The 13,231-nt window shown below is 37.0% G+C and overlaps 1 protein-coding gene across 10 annotated transcripts in view; it reads left to right on the top strand.

Moving 5' to 3' along the window:
• The window catches only part of FNDC3A (fibronectin type III domain containing 3A), a 113,450-nt gene that overhangs the window by 88,038 nt on the left and 12,181 nt on the right, over nt 1-13,231 (top strand). For all 10 annotated transcript variants that reach the window (XM_086881305.1, XM_086881307.1, XM_086881313.1 and 7 more), the window contains 7 exons: nt 1,247-1,421; nt 2,028-2,114; nt 7,165-7,303; nt 8,941-9,009; nt 10,326-10,444; nt 12,477-12,582; nt 12,674-12,849. In XM_086881305.1, the coding sequence (XP_086737431.1) occupies nt 1,247-1,421; nt 2,028-2,114; nt 7,165-7,303; nt 8,941-9,009; nt 10,326-10,444; nt 12,477-12,582; nt 12,674-12,849 (871 nt within the window). The remainder of the gene's footprint in view (nt 1-1,246; nt 1,422-2,027; nt 2,115-7,164; nt 7,304-8,940; nt 9,010-10,325; nt 10,445-12,476; nt 12,583-12,673; nt 12,850-13,231) is intronic.

The raw sequence follows: 13,231 nt of genomic DNA on the forward strand, positions 1-13,231 counted from the left end.
TAGGTATCAATTTCCATTCCAGAAATTTTCTTGCTTTTGACTTCTTACAAGAAAAAAAATTACTATTCCCACGAATTTGGAAGTTTTCTCATGTTTTTAATTTTTGCCCTTCTTGCTTCACATCTCTTTTACAGTCCTCACAGGCAATGTCTGTTTTCTGTGCTATCAACACTCTTGATAATGTGGTGTCTGTAAGATTTTTTCCTTTAAATGCCAAAAATACTTCAATACAGACCAAAATGTACAACATGTGCTTTGCTATAATATAGGTTGAGTAAGAGAGAAAGTGAAATTGAGTTATCTTTTAATTGAGATTTTTCTGGCAAGTCAGGTTCTAAACACATGAGACTGTACCTGGTACCTTCATTTAAGTGATACAGAGGATTTTCAGGGCTTCCTGGTGCTCGCTTACATAGTCCTTAGCTTTTAGATTAAAATTACATCTTTGACATTAGTTTCATATGGTTAAAAATACTAGACTAGCTTTAGGCTTGTAAGTGATTCTTCAGATCTGATGTAAAGCAGCAAAGCCAGCTGAGAGCAGGTGGGGCTTTTTAGTCTAGCTGGATGCATGTCAGACTATCTGTACAACCTGTTCACTGACTTTTGCATCCCTCTGTTTCACAGTAGCTCTTTTTATGTAATTTGTTTGTATTTTCACCACACAGTATATCTAATCTAAATCAAATAAAGATAACAGTTGTGTTAGAAGATTCACTGGTATAAACTCTACTTTTTCTGCAGTAAGACTCTGATTTTATCAACTCTTAAGGTAGCTCACCATTGAAGGAGAATATTCTATTATTTTCTGAATCTCTAGGGAAACCAGTACTTCAAAGTAAGCTCAGAACACATAAGCAAAGTTTGTTTTGAGGTCTTGCCATAAATGTTTTTATGCCTTCATGTTTTCACTTTGAAAAGGAGGGACACTGTGGTATATTATTACATGTAGAGCTTTAGTGTTTTAGAATACTGAGTTAATATGAAAAAGCAAAACATTTTGGTTATTAAAACATTGTGATTATATCATACAAAGGAATCTTTCAATTATGAACATGGTAACCTTGTTCGGATATTTTGTTACTGACATACTCATGGGCAAGTTAAGTTGTTTGCATATAACAGCTTACAATTTCCCATTGTGCATATCTCCAAGAAACTATCATAGCTGTGTTTAGTACGAATTTCGGTTTTTAGCTATTAATTATTGTGTCTAGTTAGTTTACATATTGTCTGTTTTAAACAGTGATTTTAGTGAAGAAGTCCTGTATCATACCTCAGGCACTGCCCCAACCACACCAGCAAGTCCTTTGCTGATTAATGCTGGAGTTACTTGGTTATCCCTTCAGTGGACTAAACCCTCAGGAACACCATCAGATGAAGGAATCTCATATATATTAGAGATGGAGGATGAGAACTCAGTAAGTTTAGAATAATTATTCTCAATATGCTTGATACATTATTGTATTAGTATAGCAATGATTATTTTTGCTACACTATTCTACAAGGAATTGTATTTTCTGAAATTAAGCTAATGACTTGTCATTGCTGTGACCAGGCCACCTAGCTTTCTTCTTTTAATTGTGTTTAGTATTATTAAGCCTCATTTCTGAAAAGACTTTTAAATTGCTTATAAATTTGTGAATTTGTGTGTGCAAGTTAAGCCTTATAAGAGCTGATCAAAGCAATTGCATCATGAAGTGTGGTCCCTCTAGATGTGATTTCAGACTAACAACATTGGTTTCAAAATCAGTGGTGTTCTACCCATGGAAAGTGTTAGCTAAAATTTCCAGTGACTGTATATGTCTTACTGATATTTTCTCCTCTTTTGGTTGGAAAATGGTTAATGAATTCACACCTCTTATAAAAAAAAAAACCAACTTGTGTTTACACAATGAAGGTGCACTTATTACTTTGTCAGGGACACATAATAATTACAGTCTGAAACAGTAATTTATTTGTATGAAGTATGTTAGATCCTCTGGTCTGCAAAGCTAATGTTCAAATAATCCTATTTAATTCTGCAGGGATATGGTTTCAAGCCAAAATATGATGGTGATGATCTTACCTACACGGTGAAGAATTTGAGGCGTAGTACAAAATATAAATTTAGGGTAAGATTTTTTTTCATATGTTTGGGCACCAGACTAGTTTGAGATTGACTTAGAAGTGGGGAGGGCCTTTTTTAAGGAAAACTGAATTTTATGCCAGTTTCTTACTATTTGAATCTCCTAAAACTGTCAGCTGAACACATGCATTATTGTTTCTGCAGAAGCAATAAGAACCTCTGCAAGGGTATAACACAGTTGCAGATATCTTGAAATTCCAAGTCATAAGTACATATTCTTAGCAGCTGGGGTTTTTTATTTGGCTGGTTTGTTTCATATACATGGGTGATAACACTTTGTGTAGCTATGGGTTCTTTGATAGTAAACACAATGAAAGTGTTAGGGTAAGGAGCCGCCTTGATTAAAAAAAAAATTATTATAAGTCATCCATATTACCATGGCCTGTTCTGTTAAGCATGAGGGCTGAACTATTAGTTCAGGAAGAAGTCTGGACTAACTATGAGCCTTTGGGTGTGGTTAAAAGGTGGAAAGAAGCATACTGGCCATGGGAAGGTGATCAAATAGCCATCAAGGACTACAAGAACTTTTCCAGGACAGGCAGAGTTGAAGTCAGGAAGGCTTAGGATCAACTAGAACTGAAATTGGCCAAAGATAACAAGAATGACAAAATGTTTCTTCAGATGTGTGAGAAGTAGAAGCACAGAGAAGACATACAGATTCCATGCCATTCCTAAACAGGGCAAAGAGGCAAGTTACTAATAATGCAAATAAAGCAGAGATTCTTAATACCTTCTTTGTTTCTGCTTTACCAGCATAACTGGACCCCAGATCACAGGATAAGATAGCAGTGACAAAGCTGGGATTTGGTCTGTTGGAAGGGTTCAGTCCACTTATGGATGTAAAGGGAAGTGGCTGACATTGCCACAAGACCCCTATGTGTAACATTTGAAAAGTGATACACATCAACAGATATCCCTGATGTCTGGAAGAGGGCAAATGGAATACCCCCCACCTACAGGAGGGGTCCGAAAGAGGACCCAGGGAACTACAAGCCCATTAATCTTACTTCAGTTACTGGAAAAGAAATGGAAAAGTCTTCCTAGGAAATATTACAAGCAGGCAGTTGGGAATAGCCTACACCAAAAGTAAATGATGGCTGACAAGCCTGATCTTATCCTATATCAAGGTAACACTTCCAGTTGGTCCAAGGAGACCTGTGGTTTTTACCTGAACTTCAGCACCATTCAACAGTTTCCCACAGTCTTTTCCCTGGCCAAATTGGCAAAACACAAAGGGTTAGATGAGTAGGAAACTGGCCAACAGGCCCCACTCAGAGGGTAGTGATCAATGGTTTCTAGTTAGGCTGACAGCATGTTTGTATTAGGAACTCCTAGGGATAAGAGGCCCCGTGCTGCTCGTTTTCACAGCTGATCTTGACAGTGGAATTGAAAGCACCCTCACCAAGTTTGCTGATGACATCACATGGAGTGGTCAGATGAACACATCAGAAGGCAAAACTATCTTACAGAAACACCTGGACAGACTAGAAGAGTGAGGTAGCAAGAACAGTATGAAGATTAACAAAGACAAGTACAAAGCTCTGCACCTGGGCTGCAATAACCAAGGAGCCCTCTATAGGCTAGGAGCAGCCTGCTGAAAGGGACATTCAGGCAAACTGGATCCTGGGCTGATTCAGCAGTGGCATTGCTAGCAGAGATAAGAAATCTTCCTTGTATTCAGCTTGTGTCAAATGACACTTAGATAGCTGTGTCCAGTTCTGATTCACACAATTCACAAAAGACAGGCAGAGTGGGAGTTGGTCCAAAGGTCTCTTGTGGAGAGTTGGGCCGAAGAAAAATTATAAAAGGGCTGGAGAACCTGCCTTATAATCAAAGTCTAAAGGAATTACATATTACCTCATTGGAGAAGGCTCAAAGGGATGTCATCACAGTTTGCTAGCACTTAAAACTTGACTACAGAGAGGAGGGAGGTTCTCCCTTCACAAGGAATCACCTGGAGATGACAAGGGGCAAGAGTTGCAAGGTGCACTGGAAGGGGTTTCATCTTGGTATAGGAAAGAAATTTTCCACAGTGAGATCAAGTAATCACTGGAGCAACCTCCCCAGAAATGTGGTAGAGTCCCCATCACTGGATGATTTCAAGATATGACTGGAGAAGGTGTTAGACAATCTCATCTAGGCTCACATTGCCTTGAAGGGTTGGACCAGGTGATCTTTCAGGTCCCTTCCAGCCTGGGCTATTCTATGTTCTGTGTCACTCTTGAATAGTTACTTGAGTTTTGGAACAAAGCTAAAAATGTGTCCCACAGTATGAATCACAGAATCATTTAGGTTGGAAAAGACCTGTAAGATCAACTCTTAACCCAGCATTAAACCACGTCTGTAAGCAACATATCTGCACATCTTTGAAATACCTCCAGTGGTGGTTACTAGACTACTTCCCTGGGCAGCCTTGCCAATGCTTGACTGCTCTTTCTGTAAAGGAATTTTTCCTTATTTTCAATTTAAACTTCCTCTGGTGCAACTTGAGGTACAGTCAGAATAACCTCATCCTGCCTTTTTCCTGCAAGTGAGAAATGTTGATAGCTGTTGTCACACATACACCTAAAATACTATTTCTTAAGGAAGAATTGGGAACTGTTGAAGAACAGCTTCTCTTTGCAATATGAAGGAAATAGTTTGAGTTGATTGATTTGAGTTAACACTACAGCATGTAAGTACTCCTTTTCAGATGATATTTTGCACTTCTGAATGTGATTTTGTTGGGGTTTTTGCACAAACTTAGTATTTAAATAATATAAAATATACAGTGCATTTCTAGCATTATTACCGCTACACTTGAACTAAAGAATAGGTCATTGTCTTGAAACTAGCTTTTGTAGGACATGACCATAGTCTTCCTTTGAAAGTAATGCTGCACATTAATTATACTGGTTACTAGTAAATGTATAGTTATTTAAACATCCTAAGTTTCTCATTCAAATAAACTCCAATGTTTATACCCTGTTTTTATTAGCAAAACAATAAACAGAAGTCTCTGTTCACCCATTCATGGACCATAAAGGAGAAACAAATGTTAAGTTAATCAGGTCTTTAATTTTTATTATACAGGGGAAAGACTTAATTAGTAGTAATATTCTTTAAGGCTTTTGAAAGAAGCTTTATAACCATTTGAAACCATATTATAATACGTAAATGCTAACTGCCTGTTTAACTTAATTTGTAAGGACATACAGACAACCAGATTATTATTAATCTTGTAAACTGTATTGGGAGACTTAATGTCTGAGAGACATGTTAGCTTGCATTTCCTCTTCTCAGTCTCTACTAACATCACTGCTGTCATTTCGATTCTGCTTTTTCTTAAAACAGATCTAAAAACTGAAAAAAACTCTTTTCCTTTTTTTTCTTTTTTCCTAAGTGGTTTACCTTTTTACCAAACTAAAAAGTACAAAGTAAAGAATAGCACAAATTTGTTTTCCTAGAGTCACAGAAAAGTCCAGGTTGGAAAAGACTACTAGTGATCATCTGGGTCAAATTTGTGTAGAAGGCTTAGGTAGTTCAACCCTGTTCCCAGCCCTGTTGAGCTGAGATTTCAGTACTTCCAGCAAGGACAATTCAACCACTTCTTTGGGCTGTCTGTTCTAATAGAAATTAATTTCTTTTCTTATATCCAGCTAGAATTTCCCCTAGCACACTATGTCTGCTGGCTCTCGTCCCGTCATTACAGATCCTTTGGAAGGCAATGTCATCTCTTTTGTAACTATCTCTTAAGTATTGGAAGGCTGCAATTAGATCCTTCCCAGTGAAACTTCTTTTTACTCAGGCAGAATAAAAGAAAGCTTTTTTTTCCAGTGTCAGGTTCTCTAACCCTCTGATCATCATGCCCTCTTGATCATCATTGGCCCTTTCCAGTTTCCCAGTGTCTCTTGAACTGGGAGGACCAAAACTGGACAGTATTCCAAGCATGGTTTTAAAAGTACTGAGTAAAGTGACATAATTAAATCCTTTGTTCTGCTGGGAAAATTTTTGGTGATGCAACCCATGAAACCATTTGGTTTTGCTACTGCCAAGATGCTTTGCTGATTCATTTGGCTTGCTCCTACTTGAATCCCAATGTCCTTCTCAGCAGAGCTAAAAAAAGAAAAACTGGCTAGAGTGAGACCCCAGACTGCACTGGTGCTGGGAATATTCTATCCCAGGTGCAAGACTCTATCTTTTGTCCAAAGCTCATACAGTTCTTGTTCATTCAATATTTCAGCCTATCAAAGTCTGTATACTGGCTCTTCCCTCCAGCATATGTCTATATTCTCCTACTTTGGTGCTATATGCAAATCTGGGAGCATCACTCCTATCACCCAGATCATTTCTGAAGATAATGAATCTGACCTTGGATTGGCTGCTGAGAAAAACCACTCATGAGCAGCTGCTAATTTGCCTTCAAATCATTAGCCAACACTCTTTGAGCCTGGCATTCTGTCAGGTTTTCTACACCCATCTTGTGGTCCATCTGTGCTATCTTAACCAGCTTATCTATGTATATGTGGAGATGACACTAAAATTAGGGTAGATGATGTCCCCAGCTGTCCCCCATTTCTTGAGCAAGTTGTTTGATCATGGAAGCACTCAGATTGGTTAAACATGATTTGCCTTTGACAAATATAATTCCTTGTCCTTCATGTGACTTTCATGACAGCCTTTTGCCATAATGATCCTTGGGACTGAAGAGTTTATAAAATCCCTTTGATGTTGTTAATACAACTTACCCATATAAACACTTTTTTTATCTCTGAATGTATTTCTATAAAAGAAGGTCCTATACTAGGATGGGAGGGATTTTTTTAAGGATTTGGCTTTTTCTGGCATTTTGCATGCATTTATATTTTCAGTATAGTGATTGTCTAATTATGGGATTAATTAAAATGTAAAATGAATGTATATAATAACTTTAGTTCTTGTGCTAGTTTATTATGTGTCTATCTATATATACAATATGAATTAATTTTTCCTTACCAAAAGCAGTGAATAGCATACCACTATCCAATGCATTCATAGTATTTTATATATATTTACAGGTCATTGCTTATAACTCAGAAGGGAAAAGCAGTCCAAGTGAGACAGTGGAGTACATTACTTGTCCAGACAAACCTGGAGTACCTTCAAAACCCACAGTGAAAGGAAAAACTCATGCACAAAGTTTTAAAATAATCTGGGGTAAGAATGTTTTCCAGTTCTAGAGTATTTCTTCTGTATTTTTAATATATATATCATATATATAATTTTTTTATACAGGAGGTAAGGTTTTACTTTAGTAACACTTCACTCAACCAAGCCATTATGATCCTTTTACATGGAAAAATACTGACTCAAAATACTTAGTGTGGCAATATAGCTAATTATATGGGAAGGATAATATGCTAATTGTAATAGGGACTGTTATTGCAATGGACTGCAATGCTTAAAAAAGTGTGGTTAATCAATGCACTTAAGTTCTGTTTCTCTGGCACAAAAAGCAGGTGCTTGACATTCTGGGTTGTTATTGAAAGAGAAGATTGAAGTTCAACCTGTATCTTCAAGCTATTTGGTTTTGATAGATAAATTTATATCTGCTAAGGATATTGAGAAACTTTTCCTTAAGCTTAAAGGAATTTTTAGCCTTATCCTGTAAAATAGAAGGTTAAACAGTACTGTGCGATGCAGTACTTTAGCTTAAAATCAAACAGTAAAAAATTACATTTACTGTCACTTCTTATCTATTTCCATTTATGTGTTTAATTCTTCAACATCAATAATAAGAAATTTACTTGTAGAGTATAAATAAGTACTCAGCAGGTCCAGTCTTGCATTTTCCCAGAGTGCTTTGCTACATCAGGACCTGATACCTGATCTTTTATGTACAATACATAATGTATAAAATTTTTAAAAATACCTTATTTGTGTATCAAAAGCAACCTAAAATATCCATTTATATATAAAATTTTTAATAGTTTTTATTTGGAACAGTGATACTCTTTCTATGTGGTAATTAATGTGACAATTTTATTTTTCATTTGGAGTAATTTCCTTCCAACCAAAGAAGTGCTATCTGCCATGTAATTCTCATTTTATATAGCTGGCATTTTATGATACATAACTCTTGCCTAAGAGCCAACATAATTCAATCCATCCATAATGTGATGTTTAGGCAGGAGTACCCTTCTGTGTTGAATTATAATGCCGTGTTTATATTTGTTCAAAATGTTGTTTCACATTATTTTAATTTTGCTGTTTTCTAAATCATCTTTAAGAATCAATATTAGGATTATATGTCAAAGAAAGGTCTATAGATTTGTATCTTGTACATGAATACTGTACCAGGGAGGATAGTGCACTCAATCTCTATTGATATATTAGAAGTTAAGAGATAAGTTTTCAGCTTAGAACTCTTGATTTCTTTTCTGTCTCAAAATGTTTAGGTTTTTGAAATTCTGTCCTTAAATAATTTCAAAATATTTTTATCTACAAATCTGTATGATCTTTATTCCTGTCTGCAGTCCAAATTACAGGACCATTAGAGTCTGTGTCCTTGAATCCATGCTCAGGCAGCCTTCCACAGCACTTGAGACTGAATTGTTTGCAGTGGCATCTCCCAGGGGGGATTTCCTTGTCCCTTTTCCTGTGTAGAGTGTACAGAAGGGCTGAGAGCTGGCTTTCACAAAGCAGGACTTTGAGTGATTTTCCACTGCCCTGGACTAGGATGCTCTCCATCTAAATAAGCACCCATCTCCAGCTCTTTGTTGATTTTGCCTCCCCAAAAGCTATAATGCCATTTAACTTACCTTGCTTAGTTGGAATATTGCTATTTTTTATAGATCCACCAAAAGACAATGGGGGAGCGGCAATAAATACGTATGTTGTGGAAATGTCTGAAGGCTTAAGTGGTAAGTATTAGGCTCATACATTGGAATTCACTTGTGTGGCATTTTTTTTCTGTCTCTGTGTACATGTGGGAAGAATAAAATGTGTATCATTATAGGGAAAGTTATTGCCAGGGACTGACATCAAAAAGAAAATAGAGACACATTGATGCTTGTACACAAGAAATTCTTTTTCTCTGATTTAGAAAAGAAAGACGCCACAAAATTCTGTGATGCAAGAGATGCTTTTTGTTTAACTTACTAATTAGGTCTATTCAGTTTTAGAAACGAAATTACATATTTCAGACATTCTAGGGCAAGAAGACAGGGACATGTACCTTTGTTGTCTGCATGGCAGATGAAAGAAAAGCTTGTACTCTATTTATCACTATTAAAAGAGAACAATAATGCATCTGGGATAGCTTTCTGCTGTTTGCTTTTCTGTTCTTTCATACAGAAACAAAACTGACAGTATTTCTAAACTGGACATAAACCTATCTTGCTAAAATATTTTAAAATCTTGACCTCTTAAGTAGCCTGATTGAGTTCAGAAACAGTCACATCAAAAATGAAAGTTTAAACTTCTCCCAAGCCTTGTCAGATGAAGACAGCACTGTCCCCAGATACGACAGGAGCCCTCTCAGTTGTGGTTCTTTTGATGTTTAGTCTATTGCTTTCCTCCCTTTGTCATGTGTCATGAGTCACATTAAGTCACTTTTGGAATGATGCACCCAAGCATTTCATGCAGATTTAGTGAGTTGTGCATTACATTTCGTTCCCAGTCCTCTAAGTTCTGTGGTGTATTGAGTTGTTAGAGATTTAATTAAAAGTCCCCAGGTTCCCTGCTTAATCTTTTAAACAGAGAGAAAATGCTAAAGAGTTTCTGGTTTAAGAGTAGGAAATAATGGAATCAGAATTTCACATGCTTCTGGGCCATTTAGGAACACAGGAACAAACTTCATCAATTGTAAACTATAGTTACAGCCTGCAAAATTATAATGTAATTTGAAGTTTGTTTTCTGTGAAAAATTTTACTTTTCTGTCTTTCCTGTTTATATGGTTATGATGTTGAATTTGCTTGCTGACCTAGTGTGTTCTCTTCTAGTTAAGATAAATACCGAATAAGGAAGCTATTTCACTTCAGCATACCTACACCTAGGAAATTATCTTTATGAAATTATAGGATCTTCCAGGAAATTCAAAGCAGTCTCAATTTCTATTTTTTTTATTGAACATCAGGGACCCACTTATTTAGTGAAGTTAGGGTATCTGCTGTGGCTGGTACTGAAGTGTGGCAAATTGCACTTTGGTTCATTGCACACTTATTCCTAACCTTTCAGGAAACAAATGGGATACAATATACAGCGGAGCCGCTAGGGAACATGTGTGTGACCGACTAAATCCAGGCTCTTCCTATCGGTTACGTGTATATTGCATTGGGGAAGGAGGACAAAGCACGGTAATATCAGCTAATATTTTTATTAAATAAAATTTCTCTCTGTAAGAAAATCTGGTCCAGTAGATATTTAAGCAAGTATTGTGCAGAAGTGCCTAACAAAATAGCCATAATTTAGAACCTCAGAGAAGTTCCAGTATTGCTGCACAGTGGTTTGAGTTTCTGCTTGTTTGTTAAAGAAATATATCTGAATATTCTTTTCTGATATTATATTTTGTTTGACATGATTGTCTTTTTACAGAAACGGATACTTTTCCAATGTAATACATTTATACAATGTCATTCATTAAGGCCTAACCCAATACAGCGTTTTAAGAAGGGTACTTGAGAAGGCTCCCCATGGAATTGGTCACAGCACCAAGCATAACAGAGTTCAGGAAGCACTTGGACAATAGTTTCTCACATAGTGTGATTCTTGGGGGCTGTCTTGGGGCCAGGAGCTGGACTTTGATGATCTTTGTAGATACCTTCCAACTCAGAAGATTCTGTGATTCTGTGAATTTAATGTAGTTCCAGTAGTCAGTGGAGTACCTTGTCTGAGTAGCCAAGCCACCCCAGCAGGCAGGGGAAGAAGTCTTCTCTCAGGCTTTACAGGGTTATGCTTCCCGTGCTCTCTCATGCACAATTAAAATGTTTACATTGTCCTACTTTTCAGTATTCCCAAATAATTTGCTGTGCCATACTATGCTCCTTTATACACACAAATTACATACACATGTGCACTGTCAATTCTGTGGTGTAGTTCAGTTGCCGGTACCAAAATGTCTTGCTGTATTGGTTCTCCCTTCTCAGCAGCAAGTGTAACAAAGCCAGCCCTGGCTCTCTGCAGATTTCCAGCAGGGCTTTACTATCAAGCTGCTGTCACAAAAATCTCAAAGCCTTCCATTCTTGGTGTTTGCTGTTTCTACACAGCCCTGCCTTATTGCAATGAAAGAAATGTATGTACCCTTCCTCCAGTTAGAGGTCTCCTGCAAAGATAACCTTGACGACAGAATAAATCTCTTGCCTTAAGGAATACACCTGGCCTTAAGAATAAATCTGGACTCCTTCAATGCTGGCTTGGCTGCAGTGCTTTCTCAGTCACAAGTCTCTGGAGACTTTAGCTCTGCCAATCTACATCCCTACAGCCCAACGCCACGATTTGAGAATTATCATTGAGTACCGAAGAGGAAATAATTTCCAGAAAGTCCACATACTTTCTGAAGGTGTCAGAAATCAACACAACTGTGAAGAAATATGTAATTAACTCTTCTACAGCTTCTCATGAACATATGTGAAACATTCTGCCTTTTAAGTAGCAGCAATTGATCAATGCAACAATATGTTCAAAGGAGCTGAAAAGCAGCAGATCACCAGTCCATTCTTCGAGTATACGTAGAAACCAGTTGTGAAATAAGACTCTTGAGATTCATTTTTTCTGTAAACCTAAACGCTTTCCAACTTCAATTTGTTTTGTATTACACTGAAGCTAATAACCCCTCACTGTCTTAGTCAATGCCATCTGCTGCATGTATTGCTATATTCTTGGGTAATTTTTGCCCAGACTTCAGAGGTGGAAACTTGTTGCAGATCAGGTATTGATAAGCAATGAAAATGTTGAAATACCTTTTTTCTTTTAAATCTCTGCTGATTGACACTTCTACCAACCTTTGCTTTCTGAGAGGTTCAGGATAGAACCCTTAAAGTAACGGTTTAGAACTCATTAGACTGCACTCTGATGCAAAAGAGAATGAGTTTACATTGAATAAGTCACATTTCAATGTACTATGTTTGTACTGATAATTAACCACTGTTTTTAATTCTACTCCTTGCATGTGTACCAAAACACAAAAGCAAATTTTGCATATTGTGTGATTATTTTGGCATGGTTTGAGAAATACATACCAGATCACTTCAGCGTCTTCACATATTTGAAGATGTCAGTTAAAAAGGGGAAGATCTTGTTTTTGAGTCAGGTATTAGCCTTTACTTGTGGCATAACTAATAGTTTTTGTTTTGGCCTGGATAACTTCATTAATCTATCTTTCTGTTTTAGGTATCTGATTCCTTAGTGGTGCAGACACCAGCAGTGGTTCCTGGTCCATGCCAGCCCCCAAGGCTACAGGGTAGACCAAGAGCAAGAGAAATTCAGCTGCGCTGGGGTAATTTCATTACAAGTGTCAGAGATTGTAAGGGATCCAAATGTGTTACATGTTAAAATTAAATAAGCTTTTCTTTCTTTCTTATTTTTAGGACCACCTCAGGTAGATGGTGGTTCACCCATTACCTGTTATGGTCTGGAAATGTTTCAGGCAGAAAGCGATGAACACAGAGAGGTTTACCAGGGTTCTGATGTTGAGTGCACAGTGGGCAGCCTTCTTCCAGGGAGGATGTACAGCTTCAGACTGAGAGCAGCTAACAAGGCTGGGGTAAGGAGGCAGTCTGAAATGAAATTCATTCCAGAGACTGCAATCACTAGTAAGGATTTTTTATTTCAAAAGAAACATTTAATAGTAATTTTTAAATTAGGATTTCCTAATGTAGAGTCATTTGAGTCACATAGCTTATTGTTTTGTGGTAACAGACGGTTAAACATCAGTTTATAATGAAGGGGATTTTTAGATGAAGGGAAGAGAAAATAGCTCATTATGTCTTTTATCTGAACAGAAATATTAGGAAATCATTAGGAAATGTTATGCACCTTATTAAAGCACTGTTAACAACTTCACTATTCTCATGTGAAATAAGCTAGCAAATTATTTTCTGTATACAGGTTTTTAAATTTATTGACCTTTATTTTTATAGCTGTTG

The sequence above is a fragment of the Cyanistes caeruleus genome, chromosome 3 (genome assembly GCF_971803275.1).
Source record: "Cyanistes caeruleus chromosome 3, bCyaCae1.hap1.1, whole genome shotgun sequence".
NCBI classification, from domain to species: Eukaryota; Metazoa; Chordata; class Aves; order Passeriformes; family Paridae; genus Cyanistes; species Cyanistes caeruleus.